At 38.1% G+C, this 17986-nt stretch overlaps 1 protein-coding gene across 1 annotated transcript in view; it reads right to left on the reverse strand.

Moving 5' to 3' along the window:
• Nucleotides 1-981: 981 nt before the first annotated feature.
• shc3 (SHC (Src homology 2 domain containing) transforming protein 3) overlaps nt 982-17986 on the reverse strand; it is a 29633-nt gene continuing 12628 nt past the window's right edge. Inside the window, exons 3-12 of the mRNA XM_056238419.1 lie at nt 17529-17592; nt 12745-12864; nt 12440-12493; nt 10946-10997; nt 9219-9348; nt 8993-9140; nt 7945-7999; nt 7576-7770; nt 5344-5648; nt 982-1119 (exon numbers count right to left, since the gene is read on the reverse strand). Coding sequence (XP_056094394.1) covers nt 991-1119; nt 5344-5648; nt 7576-7770; nt 7945-7999; nt 8993-9140; nt 9219-9348; nt 10946-10997; nt 12440-12493; nt 12745-12864; nt 17529-17592 — 1252 coding nt within the window. The 3' untranslated portion in view covers nt 982-990. The remainder of the gene's footprint in view (nt 1120-5343; nt 5649-7575; nt 7771-7944; nt 8000-8992; nt 9141-9218; nt 9349-10945; nt 10998-12439; nt 12494-12744; nt 12865-17528; nt 17593-17986) is intronic.

Raw genomic sequence — 17986 nt, forward strand, 5'->3', positions numbered from 1 at the left:
TACGTGTGTCTAAAACAGTGGAAAATCCAGTGATATTCCAGTTCATCCAGTAATTGGACTGTGCAAAACCACATCAGACCGGAAATAGTTGATTGTGCTATTCACTTAGAACCGTTTAATTGAAAATAATCATCAGAAGACTAATTATAATACCAATTTGTCTGTTTGTGAAGCCCACAGTCAAACCATGAAAGTCCTAACCGATAGAAACATCCAAGGTATAAAGTAAGCCCCGAACCGAGCAACTACACACCTCTGACACGTTTAAAGAAGGAGCTAAGCTCAATGAATACTGGGAAGCATAAATATTTAACATTGTGAGCATACACAAAAGCTCCTCCGCTGGGGCTCTGGATGCTACCGACAATCAGCACAAGTACAGTTAAGTTAAGTCATGCGAGTGCCACAGGTTTCAACGTCATACAAAAATGTAGGTACTTTAAAGCCATGTGTGTGTTGTGTGTGTGTGTGTGTTTTGGTCGTGGTGGTGTGTGTACGTGCAGCATGTCCGAGTGTGGTTTCTGTTAAAGCAAACACATTCACGTCATCTTCCCTCTGAAAAGCATAATCAACAGTGATTCGATAGAAGCTACCAAATGATCTGGCACACTAGCTGCAGTAAAGGACACATTCCTAAAATAGGTCAATATAAACAGCTTTTCGTTTTCCTTCTATCTCTTACCGACGAACATTAAAATCCGGTTGTGCTTGATAGACAAAACTAAAACTTTTTTATTCTAAAATACTTTTTCTTTATCTGGGTTTTCCTCTCATCCCCTCTTGGAGATCGAGTTCCAAACTTCCGACTTTACGACGAAATCCATCAGCGTCTTCTTCAAAAATATAGATTCTCAACCAGCGCAATAAAATAACTGTATCAGTTCTATAAATCGGGTTCGCTTTCGCCCTCTGTCGTCACAGTCAAGCAGTTTGACGGCCGTCACGTGTTCGCCGACGGAGAGTTTGTTTTCGGAAAACTCCCACGTGTCGTCACTGTTTTCTTTCGACCGGCTGCTTCAAACACAGTTCGCTCCCTGCCGAGACGATTGGCAGGTTGTTGTCACGGTGATGGCCAATCAGGTGGCTTATGCTCTCGAATATGTGATCTTTCGTCCGAACCTTGAGGAGACAGAAATTTGATTTGAAAGTTTAAGCACACTGGACTGAAAGACGCTTGCATGTTCACTTCTGTTTTTAAACGTAAAGACATGAATACTTTTATTCGGCAAGGATGCATTCAATTGATGACAGTAAAGACATTTTATACTGTTACAGAATATTGCAGTTTTTTTTTAACTTATGAAAGAATCCTTAAAAATGTATCTCGGTTTGCACAAAAATATTCCACAGCACAACTGTTTTCAACACTGATAATAATCAGAAATGTGATTTCTGGAGGATCATGTGACACTGAAGACTGGAGTAATGATGCTGAAAATACAGCTTTGATCACAGGAATAAATGACGGTTTAAAATTTAAATTGTAATAATATTTCGAATTTTTTTCTGTTTTTGATCAAATAAATCCAGCCTTAGTGAGCAGAAGAGACTCAATTTATCCTGAGGAAATATGGGATTTCTGTCTTGTTTAAATGTTTTAGGATTTAGAAAAGTAAAGTTATGATGTAAAATGAAGATACATTGCAGTATTTCTATGCGCCTGATTAAATGGATCACGTGACTCTAATGTGACTCATTTACTTCTTAAATTCAAGTTCAACTTTTCACTCCAAATGTTGTACATTCAACTTCAATGTTTGATGAAACTACAAACGAACCCAAAATAGTAGCATTTTCTCTGGTGCTCTGGAGACGTTTGCACCCGCTGCTTTCATGCGGGATATTTATAACATCAATGCTCAGAGGAGCAGCCGTGGTATTTTTAAGAAATACTATATATATCAATTTTTCAACTCATTCTCATGGATAAAATGACACTTTAGCAACATCTGTTACAGGCGTAGTCAAATTAACTATAGGTGAATAGTAAAGCTGCGTCCGACCAAAGGTTTGCCTGGTCTACTGGTAGTCGTTCATTTCAGCCAATAATCGACTAGTCGCAAGTTTATGATATCAATTGAATGACTTAAATATATGGAGGTGTTGCGGGGGTGGGTGGGAAGCATCAGAAAATGGTTTGAGTTTCAGGGCTGAGACGGTATATATATGTAACATCGCTTACATTGTTCTACATTAAACACACTGCACGGCCAAAAAAAAAAGGATTTAAACAGGCAAATGCTTAAGAGTCTATGATTGGATCATTATTGCAGTGATTATTATGTTTATAGCATGTTATGTGTTATGTGTTTGTGAGTGTGTAGCTTTTCATTTATTAAAAACACATGTATGAAGACAAACATGGCCGTATTCCAGGATGACAATGTCAAGATTCATCAAGACTCAAACTGTGAAATAATGGTTGTGAGGAGCATGAAGAATCATTTCACACATGAATTCCATCACAACATTTATTTGCATTAATTACTTCCATCAAAAGGTGCATACATTTTTGGTCAAGAACAAGTATTGACAATTCTAACAACCATTCTCTTACAATCTGAGCCTGATGAATCTTGACATTGTCATCCTGGAATATGGCTATGATGTGTCTTCATATATGGCAAGCCGTTTTAACTTTTATTCATTTCCAGGATATGAATACTTGATATCAACAATTCAATTTTCACTAGTTAAAATTATAATTATTGATATCAGGAATAATATTTCTACTAGTAACAATGGCAATTTTGATATCAGGAATTACATTTTCACTAGTAACAATGCTAATTCTTGACATCAACATTTACATTTTCACTAGTTAAAATGATAATTCTTGATATCTGTAATTGTATTTTCACTAGTGAAATGTCACCATAGGCTGCCATTCAAAATCAATTCTTGATATCAAGAATTTATTTCTTACTAGTTGAAATTCCAATTTCACATATCAGAAATACAATTCTTACTAGTAAAAACCTTTATTTTTGATATCAAGAATTAAATTGTCACTAGTTGAAATGTCTATTCTTGATATCAACAATTGAATTGCTACTAGTAACAATGTTCATTTTTGATATTAATAATTCAATTTTCACTAGTGACAATGTTAATTTCTGATATCATGAATGTGATTGTTACTAGTAAGAAAGCCATTTTAGATATCTGAAATAATATTGATATCAGAAATACATTTTCAGATATCAAAAATGAAAATTTTTACTAGTAGCAATTCAGTTGTTGATATCAAGAATAGACATTTAGACTAGTGATAATTTAATTATTGATTTCAGGAATTCGCATTTTTACTAGTAACAATGTAATTATTGATATCAAAAATTATATTTCTACTAGTAAGAAATCAATTCTTGATATCAACAATTGATTTTGAATGGCAGTCTATGGTGACATTTCACTAGTGAAAATACAATTGTTGATATCAAGAATTACATTTTTGATATCAATAATTCAATTGTTGATATCAAGAATTGAATTGTTGATATCAAGAATTTAATTGTTGATATCAAAAAATGTAATTGTTGATATCAACAATTCATATCCTGGAAATGAATAAAAGTTAAAACGGCTTGCCATACCTTCATAGTACATGTGTGTTTAAGAAATGAAAAGCTACACACTCCATCAGTTCGGGTTAGAAGAACTGTTGCCGAACACATAACATGCTGGCGACTTTTCTTTGGCCGTGCAGTGTACTAAACCATAATGAGCCTTTAAAAGATAAATTAAGTGCACATTTTGAACATTTTAATGAAGTGGACGAGGCTGACTATAGAGAGAAATGCACGTTAAGTTAAAAATGGCAGCTAATTTAGCTTACACACACTCCCCATGAACACTTGGAAATGCGCCTAATAATAGCACACGTTTATCTAGGTTAACGTAAGAGTGAGTGGCTAACATTAGGCTACTACTAATATGTTAAAAAGTGATAAGTCAATGAGTGTTTGGATTTCCTGCCTGGCATAATTACCACATGGATCAGCCGTGTTAACGATCTGTCCATCGGACTTTGCCACTTTATGTGGAGTTTTTTTTTTCTGTGACCAACCAACTAATTAACATCTGGTCGACCAAGCCTCTTCATTTACAGTCAAACTAAAAATTATTCAGACACCAGATATAGTTTTTAGCACCTAGTGGGTGCAGGACACTTTAGTTCATTTATGTATGTGAGGATAGGAAAATAAAGTAAACTGTGACTTATTATACCCAAAAATTCTTCATACAGTGACTACCACTAAAATTTATACAAATTTGGGACCAAAAATGATTCAGACACTTTGACCTGACCATGTTTTGCTTAAGTATTTTTTTCTTTAATTGCTAATGCGACCTTTTTACACCACAGACTGAACAACATGAAGCATTGCTTGGTAATTTGTTGACCTAAATTGGTATCATCTAATTGTGTAGTTAAATTTAACAGCTGACAGATATTCAACCTCATTCATTTATGAGAGTCTAACAGAAGGTTGGACAAAACCAGTGAAATATCCACTGATTTGATAACTCTGAGTTCTTGTCATATTTTATTACCATTTTCTAAAGATCTCAGAAAATAAATAAACTGTCCGCACACTTAAATTCTTTAAGCAAATTTAACCACCAAGCGTTCGGTCAAAAGACCATCCTCAGGGCATACAGACAATAAATGTAACAATCAATTTAACTGTGTTCAAACACATCAGGACAATCAACAGTGATTACCAACACCTGTGAAAGCCAGGTAGGAGAGTTGTAGTCCAATAGTGGGAGTTGTAGTTTTTCTTTAACCTACCCAAGGTATGAAGGTTTTACTGATGCTCTTACAAGCATGTATCTATGTATGTATGTATATGTATATATATGCGCCTGTATTTTTGTATAAGTGTATTTATGTTTGTTTCTTGTATTGGGGATTTTCACTATGGGGAGTAAATGTGTAAATCACCTAGATAACTCAGTTTATTGGGTAGGTTAAAGAAAAACTACAACTCCCACTATTGGACTACAACTCTCCTACCTGGCTTTCACAGGTGTTGGTAATCACTGTTGATTGTCCTGATGTGTTTGAACGCAGTTAAATTGATTGTTACATTTATTGTCTGTATGCCCTGAGGATGGTCTTTTGACCGAAAGCTTGGTGATTAAATTTGCGGACAGTTTATTTATTTTCTGAGATCTTAAGTCTTGTTTGTCTGGCACCTTGATGATCGTGAGTGCGGATGAGTAACTCCTCCATTACCATTTTCTAAACAATAGCGAATAAACTGTGATAATGTGAGACATGTTGAAGGCGTCTGAATAAATGTTGGTTCGACAGCCGTAGTGCATAGTCCTCACCGTTCCCTCTGGATCGACCAGCAGCAGGTGTTTGGCCAGGCCGTTGTGCATCCCCGTCAGCACGTATGACCCCGGGTTTGTGGCGCTCTTGCGCACCAGGAAGTCTCCGTCGTGGAGCAGCAGTTTCTCAGCCTGGCGCCGGCTCATCTCGCCGTGATACCACGCGTGGTCCTCCAGCTCCTCTTGAGCTCTCAGGGCGGCCGCTCGCATCAGCAGCGGACTGGAGTTATCCACGGACGCCGCTTTATGTAGTTCTGAGGCTGGAGGAGCTGGAGACTGAGTCATGATGGCGTCCTCAAACGGCTCTGAGGGCGTGAGCACACGAAACCTGTTATCCCATGTGCTCATCTTTTATTTAGTTGCAAAATTGAACTTTATCCGTATGCATACAGTAGATACTCACAGGCTACGTTCACACGGTCAGTTTTTGGGATTGACAACCACATTTACTTATAAAGACTTCAGACATTTATGTAGTGCTGGGCGGTATACCGGTTCATACCGAAAACCGGTGTATATTTTCGTTATGATATACATTTTTAATATACCGCCATACCGATGTATTTAATTACACAACGCTCGGAGCGAACGTTACGCTGCGCGACACTGTTTCAGACGGACCCTTTACAATGTTGCACTTCTAAGCAGCGACTGCGAGCCGAGGGTAAACAGCAGTGCTCTGGTGTTACGTTACAGGGAAGATGGATGCTGCAGAACTAGTAGAACATGACACAGAAGAACTTGTGCCAAAAAGAGGAGCCGGGTCTGTTGTTTGGAGGTTTTTATAAATTTTTTTTGTTTTGTTTTTTGAAATTTGCACAGTAAAAGTTCTGTATTTTGACTGCAATTGTCTTTGTATTCTGATTTCTCACTTCATTAGAACCATGACTGGCTCTTATTTGTAAACAACAGCATAATTTTCTAGGGCCATGCAAACCTGTATTACTAGTGTGGAATTATTCTACAATATTCACTAATGACAGTAAAATAGACCATCCTAAGTCAATTTACTGCAGTAATTCCTCTCTCAACCAGTAGACAATGCTTTGAACACCTGATTATGCATGAAGAAAAAAAAAAAACCCTGTCATAAACCGGAAAACCGGCATAATTTTGAAAAAAAAAAACTTGATATAAATTTTTGGTCAAACCGCCCAGCACTACATTTATGCGATGAAAGTCAAGTCGTCGCTGATGATGTCACTGATGAGCGAATAAGCCTGGACCTCGAGCTGAGACTGAACACGGGTCGTCTTGTGCTCAGCTCTGGCATATTGACACAGCGCTCCTACATAACAGCTTACTCTGATCAGTTCTTTTGTCTTTGGGTCGTTATATTTCTCAGATTTCTGCTCTTCTAAATCAGATACAGATAAAGTAGCACAGTAAAGATTACATTTATATGATGCGTGAGAATTAATTCTACTGACGCCGTCTCTCTACTAATAGTGAAGCTCTGGGTTTTAGTTACTAAGAAATATATGCTAGAACTTTTCAGATTCTAAGCTATTTTATTGATAAATCACAGAACTAAGTTTACAATATATTTCTGCGCTACTGAATGATTCTGTGTGCGCGATCTTCACGTGATATGTGCGTTACTGTCTGTGTGTGTGTGTGTGTTACACTGCAGCAGCAGTTTAGAAAGGCGATTAACTTACATGTACAATAAGCTGTGTAAAACATGCATTCACGCGATCAATTTTGAACATCCAGATGGCATAATCAAACATATCTTGTGGAGCGCTCTCGGAGTATGCATTTATTTGTCATAAAGGAGGAGCGACGACAGTGGAGAGTGAGAGAGGAACAGGCCTGATCTTATGTTGCGTTTTGTTTTATATGTGACAGCAGTCGTCCGTGAGGAGCTGCTGTCTTTCACTTTCGTTTTGTATTTGTTTTATTTTGTTATTAAAGTCTGTTGATTGTTCGCCGGTTCTCGCCTCCTCCTTCCCACAACAACGAACCTCGTTACATGGACTTCAAAGATTTATTATCCTGTTGCGCCCTCTATAGGCCATGAGTGATCAGCAACTAGTCGACGTCAAGCTTAAAGCGTCATGGCAGAGCATTAAAGTAGACTAGTCTGCTCAACCCCTACTCTTTAGTTGTTGAAAGGAATGGCTGTGTTGTTCTCTGCTTTTCACCAAATCATTTGCACAATTTTTATTTATTTTTTCTATCGGAAGCTGTAGCAGCAACATTGAAAGCTCCAGTCTCTGTGTCTCTTACTCATGTCAAAGAGGTCCTTCCTCGGGCTGTCTTTAGCTGTCCCGGTCGTGCCCGAATCGGACGCCGCCTCTGACTCTCCCTGCAGGGCGGCCAACACCTGCGTGTCAATGTGCTGCGTGTTCACATACGTGGGGACTTCTCCTGCTTTAGGGGCTTGACCTTTGACCTCAGGGAGACTGTATATGTCACAGGACCCTAAATGAGAAGCACAGACAGAAAAACAAAAGAAGATATTTTGAAAAACTAAAAACAAAACATTGGTAACATTCTTCAAAATATCATCTTTTGTGTCATATAGGTTTGCCACAAAGGTTTTTAAGCGAGTTGTCTCTTTAACGGTCTAAATGTGAAAATAAAAGTGAATTGTACCTTGCTGGAAGAACATGGGTCGGCCCTGGTAGTATGTCTGGTCGACTCCAGCGCCCTGTGTGGACAGCATATGAGTTAGCATATGAGTTATCATACCTCCTCATCTCTGACCTGCTGGAGTCACATTCACTGACAGACAGGAAACAGACTCCACACTATAGGAAGTCATTCACTAATGTCAACGTTTATACAAGTTGTTAAGAAGCAGATCATGTGGAATGTGAGTTTTTTTTTTAACAATACTTAATACTGTACTGATAACTGTAATATACATGTTGGAGTGAGAAAGTTGGAATAGTTCTGTATTTTGTGTTGCTGGTTTTGGTATATTAACAATATTTAATATTTACATATTTATTATTTGAATAGAATTCGTATATATGTTGGAGGGGGACAGTTGGAATTGTTCTGTATTTTGTGTTGTTTCTTTTGATATTATAACAAAATATAATATTTATTTATTTTACTTAATTATATATGTTGGAGTGGGACAGTTGAAATGGTTCTGTACTTTGTGTTGCTGGTTTTGATATTATAACAATATTTAATATTACTTTTTGATTATTTTAATTAAATTATTATATATTTTGGAGTGGGACAGTTGGAATTATTCTATATTTTGTGCTGTTTCTTTTAATATTTTAACAAAATATAATATTTATTTTAATTGAATTATTATTTATGTAGTGGGAAAGTTGGAATTGTTTTGTGTCAGTCATTTCAATATTATAACAAAATTGTATTGTAAATAGAATTTAAATTTAAGTAAATATTATTACCATTAATATCAGATATGTTTGGTTCCCTCAATTTAAATTAGTCCCTTGATTCATTTTAGTGACCTGATTTCTTTTATCTACAGAAGTAAATATGATATTTAATGGACATTTCATCATAACATAATCCTTTACTCTCATTATTTACCAAAACACATGTACTGCATTTACAGAACGAACTGAGCTTGAGTGTATTGATCCCTGGTCAGGTCACTTCCTGTCAGCTGGTATAAACAGCGCATGAGTGTGTGTGAGTGACTAGTGCTGCAGACCTGGCTGCTGTCTTGCGTCTGATTGGTCAGTCTAGCATCAATGAATCCTCCTGGTGGCGGCATCTTGCCGGGAATGCTGTTGTAGTAGTGATGATCGGCGGACTCCTCCCCTTCCTCTGTCCACGGGGGCTCGTCCGTACTCATAACCCTGAAGAGAGGACAAATGAGATGTAGAAGCAGCCTCAGGCTCAGAGTCCTGAAGGTGTGTGTGTGTGTGTGGACTCACTTGTCGTGCATGGATGAGGGTTTGCTGGATGGACACTGCAAATAGAGCTGAAAGCGCAGGTCGAACGCCTGACCGATCGTACTGATCACATCCTGAGCCAGACCGTCGGAGCACTCCAGAATATGACATGCTAGAAATCAACACACAGTCAGGATGAATCTCACCAAACCTGTCAAGAACATGTATGGGTCATATTTCACCCCCCAAAAAAACAAAAAAAACATAGCCATTTAATGACAATAGCAAATTTAACCCTTGAAATTCTCATTAGTTTAGTCCGAAAAAAATAATGGTTTTTAAATTGTGATGCTTTTGTACATCATGGTAGCATTTGTTGTACTGCCTATGTTCATTTAAAAATAATTGTATTGCAGTACAAAAATATGTACAAATACTATTACAGTAACATATATATATATATAAAGCCTTTTTGATTTTAAATACTCGAATTCCAACTGGGATTTTTTAATTTTGAAAAAATATTTCAATAATTTAACAACACATTTGCATATTCACGGTTCTCTGATGTTGGTTAATTGTCATAGAAAGCGTTTAATTTTGAAATGATTATTTCAAGTTGAATTTTTTTATGATTCAATTAATTATTATTTAATAATTAAGCTAATAGTTATTCAATTAATTAGCTTTTCATGTACTCACGAACCACCTACAGTTCTTTAACCGTGCATTATGATCATGAGAATTTGGAGTGAAAATAAATGTGTTTAATTGTCAGGCAACAGTCAGAAAACAGACTTCACTGTCCTTATGCAAATACAATTTCTAAATTTACTTATTTTAATTTTAGGGTGAACTGTGACATGAACATGTTTTTTATTCATCAAAATAAATGAAACACAAATGAAGCAACAATCAATCTGACATACAGCTACACACACACACACACACACACACACACATAAGACACGCACGCATGCTGAAGTTTTAAAAATCAGCAGATGGTGAAACGGATGGCGATTTGCTGACTCACTCCGCTGTGAAGTGTTCATTACAGGATCTTTCCTCTGACAATATCAAAAATGCTTCAGAAAGTACAGCAAGAGTTTTAAAACGTGGCCTCTGCGCTGACAGGAAGTTAAAAGATCCATGAAATGAAAAGAGAGGAAGATATAACAGCCACAGAAATTGATTTTTTGATGCTAAATGCAGCCGTGGCGGACTGATCAATCACGCTTGTTTGTGGATGTAGCGCTACAGGGCGGCCCAGTGTGGTGAACACAATGAAAAGGCCCTCAGGAGCCGTACAGCTAAAACTGTGGTTGATCAACAAGAGCATCGCCAATCCTGCACCAACCATCATTGTGAATGTTATGGAACCATTATGAAATTAGTTAATTCATTTGCTACTGGTCAAACAAGTAGTTCTGTTCTGAAGCTGACACGTCACACACTCTCAAACAAACAGTGTTACTCAAGTCGCAACATAAGAAGGGATTACTTGTCTCCGAACAGTAACATGGACATAAGAAAGTATTTTAGGTAACGCTTCCTTTTACAGTCCTGTTACCCATGTACATACTAACCCTGAACCTACCCCTAAACCTACCCCTACCTCATGTACTTACCTTTTATTAGCCAGTACTTTCTAGGTAAGTACACTGTAAGTACACGTAAGTACTGTACTGTAAAAGGAAGCGTTACCGTATTTTAACATCCGAAAAGAATGACACACAAATCATCAGCGAAGGAAAAGACGGGAGTAATACCTCTCCGGTTAACAGGATCTTTCGCTACATAAGCGACGTAATCAGTCGTGTCCTGTTGACAGAAGACAGAGAACATGATTCAAACCTAAACTGAGCTAATGCTTTTATGAGCATGTTTCTTCAAAGGCGTCATATGATGGAGAACAGGATATTTCTTGCTCTTCTGAAATAGGAGTTTGATGTATTTGTACATCTCATCCCCTCCCCAGTCTGCGCAGATTGAAACTAACGACTGATTTGTCAGTTGTCATGGTTATGACATCATATCTATGAGCTCACTCACATTTCAGTCCTTCCAGAAAAAAGCTGAGTTTTTTTGTGATTGTTGCGGGCAAAAATCCTTGATTATGCGGCCCGTTTTCTTAAAAAATGCGATGGAATATGCGGGATATTTATGCAATTTTATGCGGTGAAATTGCGGGAACTTGCAAAAACTGCGGTTTGATGAAAAAAGAAGAAAAAAAGTGATTCCCCAACACCCTGTTCTCACTAGGCAACTACCTTAATGTAAAGAGTCATTTCTTATTACTTCCTATGATCACATCACAGAAAGTGCTGGAATATTTCAGTTCTCATCTTGTTTTATTTCAGACCTTAATAAACACATCAAACTTACAAAACATTGATGAGTCAAACAAGTTCTGTGGCTTTACAAAAGGAATATGCTACAACTTCTGTAAAAATGAATAAATAAAATATAAAAAATTTAAGTGTGCTCCTGTTTTACAGCTTTTCGATGATGTTCACGTCGCGTAATTACGTCACTTCATAACGTTCCCATGGCAACAGCGGGAAACGGCTGCTCTCGTGTGAAGCAAACTTTTTTGCAACGAAAATGCGAGGATTATGAAATCATGCAAGCCCCGCATATTTTGCACGAAAATCGGAAATGTATGCGGCGAAAGTGCGGCGTATTTGAAAAAATAATGACTTTGGCTGATTATGCACTAAATAATACGATCGCATAATCGCGGTTTTCTGGAGGGACTGACATTTGACCGCCCACATTTACGCATTAAAAATGGAAACATTTCTAATTAATTTAATTGTCATGATCATGACATCACAAGTAAGAACTCATTAACATGAGCTCCCACATTTACATACTAAAAACCGAAAAGTGACTTAATAAAAATGTCATTCTTATGACATTACATCTATGAGTTCATTCACATTTGACCGCCCACATTTACGCATTAAAAATGGCAAAAATGTCTAATTCATAAAAATGTTATGATTATGACATCACGATTATTTAACATATCAATATTTATTCAATATTCAGCAACTTGATCTCATTTAAACAACTAGTACACAGAGACTAGCCAGTCATGAGGTCATTTACGAACAGAAGTCTTAAAGGGGCGGGAAATAATCATTAAAAGCTAAACACCTTCACTTCCCCCCCGAGCGCTCTGAGATTCGCCATAAAGTGTCGTGAGACTGAACGTCAGCTGAAGAATGAATCATTGGTGTGATGTTGTGAAGTCTTACCGGATCTCCACCGGAGGCAAAGGATATGGACTGCATGTGATGATTGGCTATTATCTGTGGAAACAGGAAGGAGCATCATTCATCTGCAACAGAGAGAGAGAGAGAGAGAGAGAGAGAGAGAGAGAGAGAGAGAGAGAGAGAGAGAGAGAGAGAGAGAGAGAGAGAGAGAGAGAGAGAGAGAGAGAGAGAGAGAGAAGAGAGAGAGAGAGAGAGAGAGAGAGAGAGAGAGAGAGAGAGAGAGAGAGAGAGAGAGAGAGAGAGAGAGAGAGAGAGAGAGAGAGAGAGAGAGATGTGTGTTTTTGTACCTGTTTGGAGTCCGGTGTCATCAGGTTTAAACTGCTGGTGGAGATGTTGAGATTGATACTCATACCAGCAAACTGCAGGTTACTCTTGCCCAAAATACTGGAGAGAAGTTTCGAGGGAGTCTGAAAGAGAGAGCGACACATTCAGACTATCCTTCTTAATTTCCTTATTGCAATATGTGATGATCGCTAATGGCCCTGTCCCAAATGGCACACTCCGGACTTGTGGACTTCCTCAAGCCCAATTTATACTTCTGCGTCAAACTCACGCCGTAGCTACGCCGTAGGCTGTGTGTAGCGCGCGTACCCTGACGTGCACCTCTCCAAAAATGTGGCAATGCGTCAATTCTACGCGAACGCAAGCGCTGTGATTGGTCATCTAGAACCGCTCCCTCGGATTTCTCATGCTCCCTCTGCATGTGTAATTGCGCGTCAACGCGGACAACGACGCAGAAGTATAAATGAAAACCAACGCGTAGTCTAAAGCGTAGAGGCTCCGGCGTAGGTCCGACACAGAAGTACAAATCAGCCTTTAGAGTCCACACTTCGGTGACGTCATGTAGTGCAGACCTATAGGGCCCTTACATAGTCAACGCATCGGTACAAGATGCGTTGTAGCCCAAGACTGATTGCCCACTGAAGCTAAGCAGGGCTGAGCCTGGTTAGTACCTGGATGGGAGACCTTCTGAGAAAACCAGGTTGCTGCTGGAAGAGGTGTTAGTGAGGCCAGCAGGGGGCGCTCACCCTGTGGTCTGTGTGGGTCCTAACGCCCCAGTATAGTAATGGGGACACTATACTGTCAAAGAGCACCGTCCTTCGGATGAGACGTTAAACCGAGGTCCTGACTCTCTGTGGTCACAAAAAATCCCAGGATGTCTTTCGAAAGAGTAGGGGTGTAACCCCGGCATCCTGGCCCAATTTGCCCAGTGGCCTCTGTCCATCATGGCCTCCTAATCATCCCCATATATATATACACTGATTGGCTTCATCACTCTGTCTCCTCTCCACCAGTAAGCTGGTGTGTGGTGGGCGTTCTGGCGCAATATGGCTGCCGTCGCATCATCCAGGTGGATGCTGCACATTGGTGGTGGTTGAGGAGATTCCCCCTTCCATGTAAAGCGCTTTGAGTGCCGAGAAAAGCGCTATATAAATGTAATGAATTATTATTATTATTATTATTATTACGCATACGCGTTCGCAAGGCTACACATCGCTACGCTTCGGCCGCCATTATGCGTCGATGCGTAGCCAAATGTGTCATCCTAGTTTTTTATACGCGACGCGCCGATGCACGCAATACTATGCGTTGTCAGTGGGGGCGACATTGCAAGTAATGTACATAAAAAGGTATATTATTATGTTTACAGAAGAAGAAGATTTGAATACAATGGCGGGCGAAGAGGAAAAGTTATGCGAGCTTGTTCGTATACATCCTTTGTTGCCGCCGATGTAAAATCAGCAATATGCACTCCTCTTCAGTTGCCATTTTGATCTGAACATCACGTGACCCGACTCTAGACTCTACTACCCCCTGCTGCGCGATCGGTGTATTGCATTTCACGCATCGCCGGTGACGCTTGCGTCTGCTTGCGTACTATGAAAAGGAGCGTGTAGCTCGCATCGCTCGCGTTGACGTGTTTTTGGGACAGACTCGATCGTCACGCCGGAAACAGGAAGACGGTCTGGTTGTTGTTATGGACAGGAGCTACAGGTTCGGGGAAATATGCTGCCTGTTGTTGTTGTGTTTACATATGACTCAGTAAAGCCCTGACATTCTGTTCTATTTATTTAATGAATCATAATGCGATCGTATTATTCAGCTCGCTATTATTAGCCTATGTTTGAGACATCAACCACTGGTCGATGATCATGTTTGTATAAACTTGTCATAAAAACCGTAATGATAATTACACTTAAATATTTTCTTCTCAGCCATGTTAACAATTGTCCGTGAGCGAAATCTCCTCCTATCCGCTGTCTGATTGGCCTTTTCGCAAGGATTCCTGGGTAGTTAAAGTGCGTGGAGCCGGCATCTATTCGCTTCAAGGGTACACAGGGGGCGCTGCTGAGCACACTTCAGAGCGTTAAAATGCTAAATGGGACGGCCTACGGACTCGTAGACTTGGCGAGCACGCGCAATTTAAGTCCACGAGACTGAAAGTCCGCATGAAGTGCGCCATTTGGGACAGGGCCAATGTCTCACACCGTCTACACCGGAAGCGACAAAGCGACCGCTGCAAATCCATTCGTCGTTCCTGTCAGAAGTTGCATTTGAAAGACTTGTGTTGCTTCACGTCGCGCCGCATCATGAGTGATTATAATGGGCTCATTCTGGCGCTGCTCGCGTCTGGTGTTGAGACGGTGTTAGACTGCTTGATAATTATTTGTCCTGCTTCATCCACTGTGAAATGTCCAAAAATCATGTTCCACATATAAAGATGACATATGTTCTGAGTTATTATTTGATTTGATTTTATGTTTCAATATTTAATATTTTATAGTTTTTATTATACATTTTTATTAATGTAATGATGCTCTGTGAAAACAGTCTGGAAGCAAAGCAAACCTGTTCATTCTGGGATAGATTTGATCTGTTTCTGTCAATCCCGCCTGCTTTTCAATAGCAGACGCTCATGATAATATCTGGGGTTGCCGATGGTTATTAAATAATGCAAACATAAATAATAATAGTAAAACTATAAACATAAACTAAAGTTTTTATTATACATTTTTATTTAAATATATTCTGAATGATTCAGGGTTATTATAGTTCACTAAAACTAAAACCATAAAAACATTATTTTGTTGTCGTTTGAAATAAAAAATGTTAACTGAAATAAAATATTTTTCAAGTACTAAAATAACTAAAACCGAAATAAAAATTAATAAAAACTATAGACATATTGAAAAAAATACAACAAAATTATTAAAATTTGAACTAAAATTAAAATGGAATTTTTAATTATAATTAAAAATATAATTAAAAATTATAATTTAATTTAATTATAAAAAAAACTACAATAGTATCTTATTGTATAATAACACTGGAATGATTTTAAAAATATATATATTTCATGTTAATTTGTTTCATTGTTATTATAAATTCTGAATTGTTATTTTATTTTGTATATTTATTTAATATTTGATTAATTTTAATTATATTGATATTCCATTTGTACTATTAGCTGTAAATGCTTTGCCTATTAAAATGCGCTTTTTCTTTATTAATTAAATTCAAATCACTCCAGTCTTCATTCATATTACTTAATGGAAGAAAAAAAAAAAAAAAAAAAAAAACACACATGAATTGCATCATTCTGTGTTTGTGTGCTAAACTGATCCAATGCGGCTTCATTAAATCGGGACATACAGCGCAGCGCGCTTTAAAGGCTCCCTAAAATCCCCACACACACGTCTGTTCATTTGAAAGCGGACACGGCCCTTTCCACGGCTGCTATCCTCGCAGCAAAGCGCATCACACACACACACACACACACACACACACACACACACACAGCAGGAGGCAGGAGGCCTGATTACTGCTGCTCAGCACAGAATGAGTCACCGTGCTAACAGTATGCCCACACACACACACACACACACTGCAGCATGCCGTTTCTCCTTCTCCAGCCTTTATTTGATCTCTAACCGTCATTATCTCACTCCAAACCTTCTGATGCCCCGCTTTTGGTCTTTTTTTTTTTGCATGTAATCTTTCTTGATCTGCATCTCTAACCTCCACCTCCTGTCCACTTCCTGTTGTCATGTACAATCATCTGTAACTCTGCTTGTCTCTGGTATGTAATTCAGTTTGCCTCATCCTGACATGCCTTTAACATCATGTTTGCACCATCAACATATTATTTTCCATGAAAACTGAACATTTCCTAAGACAACAACGGGAACATGCAGGCTCACACTGAATCTGTGCTGATCTTTCAGGGAAATATGCAGAATCACGTGGAATAGATTTAGAGAGTACTACACTCTTACTGCAGATAAAAGCATCATCAAATTTGCAAAAATACTTAATAATTGCAACACAAAAGAACCAGACTTGTGGTTTCCTGCACGAGTTTTCAAGTTGGAAATCCGACTTTAAGAGGCTTTGCAACAGTGGCCGACCCACTTTTTCAGCTGCGTTGGTTCCGGAAGTATTTTTTTCCATTTATTTCTCCAATAGGGATTTCAAAACTTTGATTTGAAGCTAAAAAAGTATTTGAAAATCACACAAAAATACAAAGGCACAAGACTGTGAACTTAACGGCTTTAGTGAGGGAAAGAACTACAATCCCATGAAGCATTGCGAACAGCAAAATCGAATTAAAAACAATGGAGAAATAAAAACTACTACTTTAAAAATGTTGAGTATATATATATATATATTAAATATTGCAAAATATGCTTATTCAAATATTTAAGTATTTTAGTAGGGACTAGGGACTGAACTAAAGTAATGTTCAGTACAGCATTATGGGTAATGTAGTTTTTCCACCACAAATTCCACTGTTAAACACGATTATTTTAAAACTAAGCTGAAATAATGTGGGCTGACGGCTTCAGCAGAAGCAAATACCATCGATTAACAACCTCGTAGCTCACTGTACAGCTGTCTTTAAAGGTTTAATCGTTCAAAATAAATGTTCCTATGGATAATATGAATGGAGTTGCTACTTCTGTGAAACTGAATGGATTGCAGTATAATAGTTCATCTTATTTAGTTATTGTCTTTAACGTATTTCCACACATTCTCTCCTCACAAAGCATCTCTCTTTTCTCTCTTCTACCTTTCTCTTGCGCAGAGCTCCTTTGGCACCAGGGACGGCTTCACACACCAGACTGATCGCCTCCCTGTGGAGAGAAATTACAGAAAATATAAAGACATGAGTAAGAGTAAGTAAGTGTAGAGAGAGCAAACTGTAATGATGCTCTGTGAAAACAGTTTGGAAGCAAAGCAAACCTGTTCATTCTGGGATAGATTTGATCTGTTTCTGTCAATCACACCTGCTTTTATAGGGCTATTACTATATGGTCTGTAGCACTTTGAGATTGCTAAAATGTAAAGTGCAATACAAATAAAATTTATTTTTATTATTATTATTTTCAATAGCAGACGCTCATGATAATATCTGGGGTTGCCGATGGTTGATATTAAATAATGCAAACATAAATAATAATAACACTATAAACATAAACTAGAAAATGATATAAATGTATATATATATAAAAAAACTCTTTAAATATA

The sequence above is a fragment of the Rhinichthys klamathensis genome, unplaced genomic scaffold (assembly GCF_029890125.1).
Source record: "Rhinichthys klamathensis goyatoka isolate OS25496 unplaced genomic scaffold, OSU_Roscu_1.1 h1tg000523l_1, whole genome shotgun sequence".
Classification (NCBI taxonomy): Eukaryota; Metazoa; Chordata; class Actinopteri; order Cypriniformes; family Leuciscidae; genus Rhinichthys; species Rhinichthys klamathensis.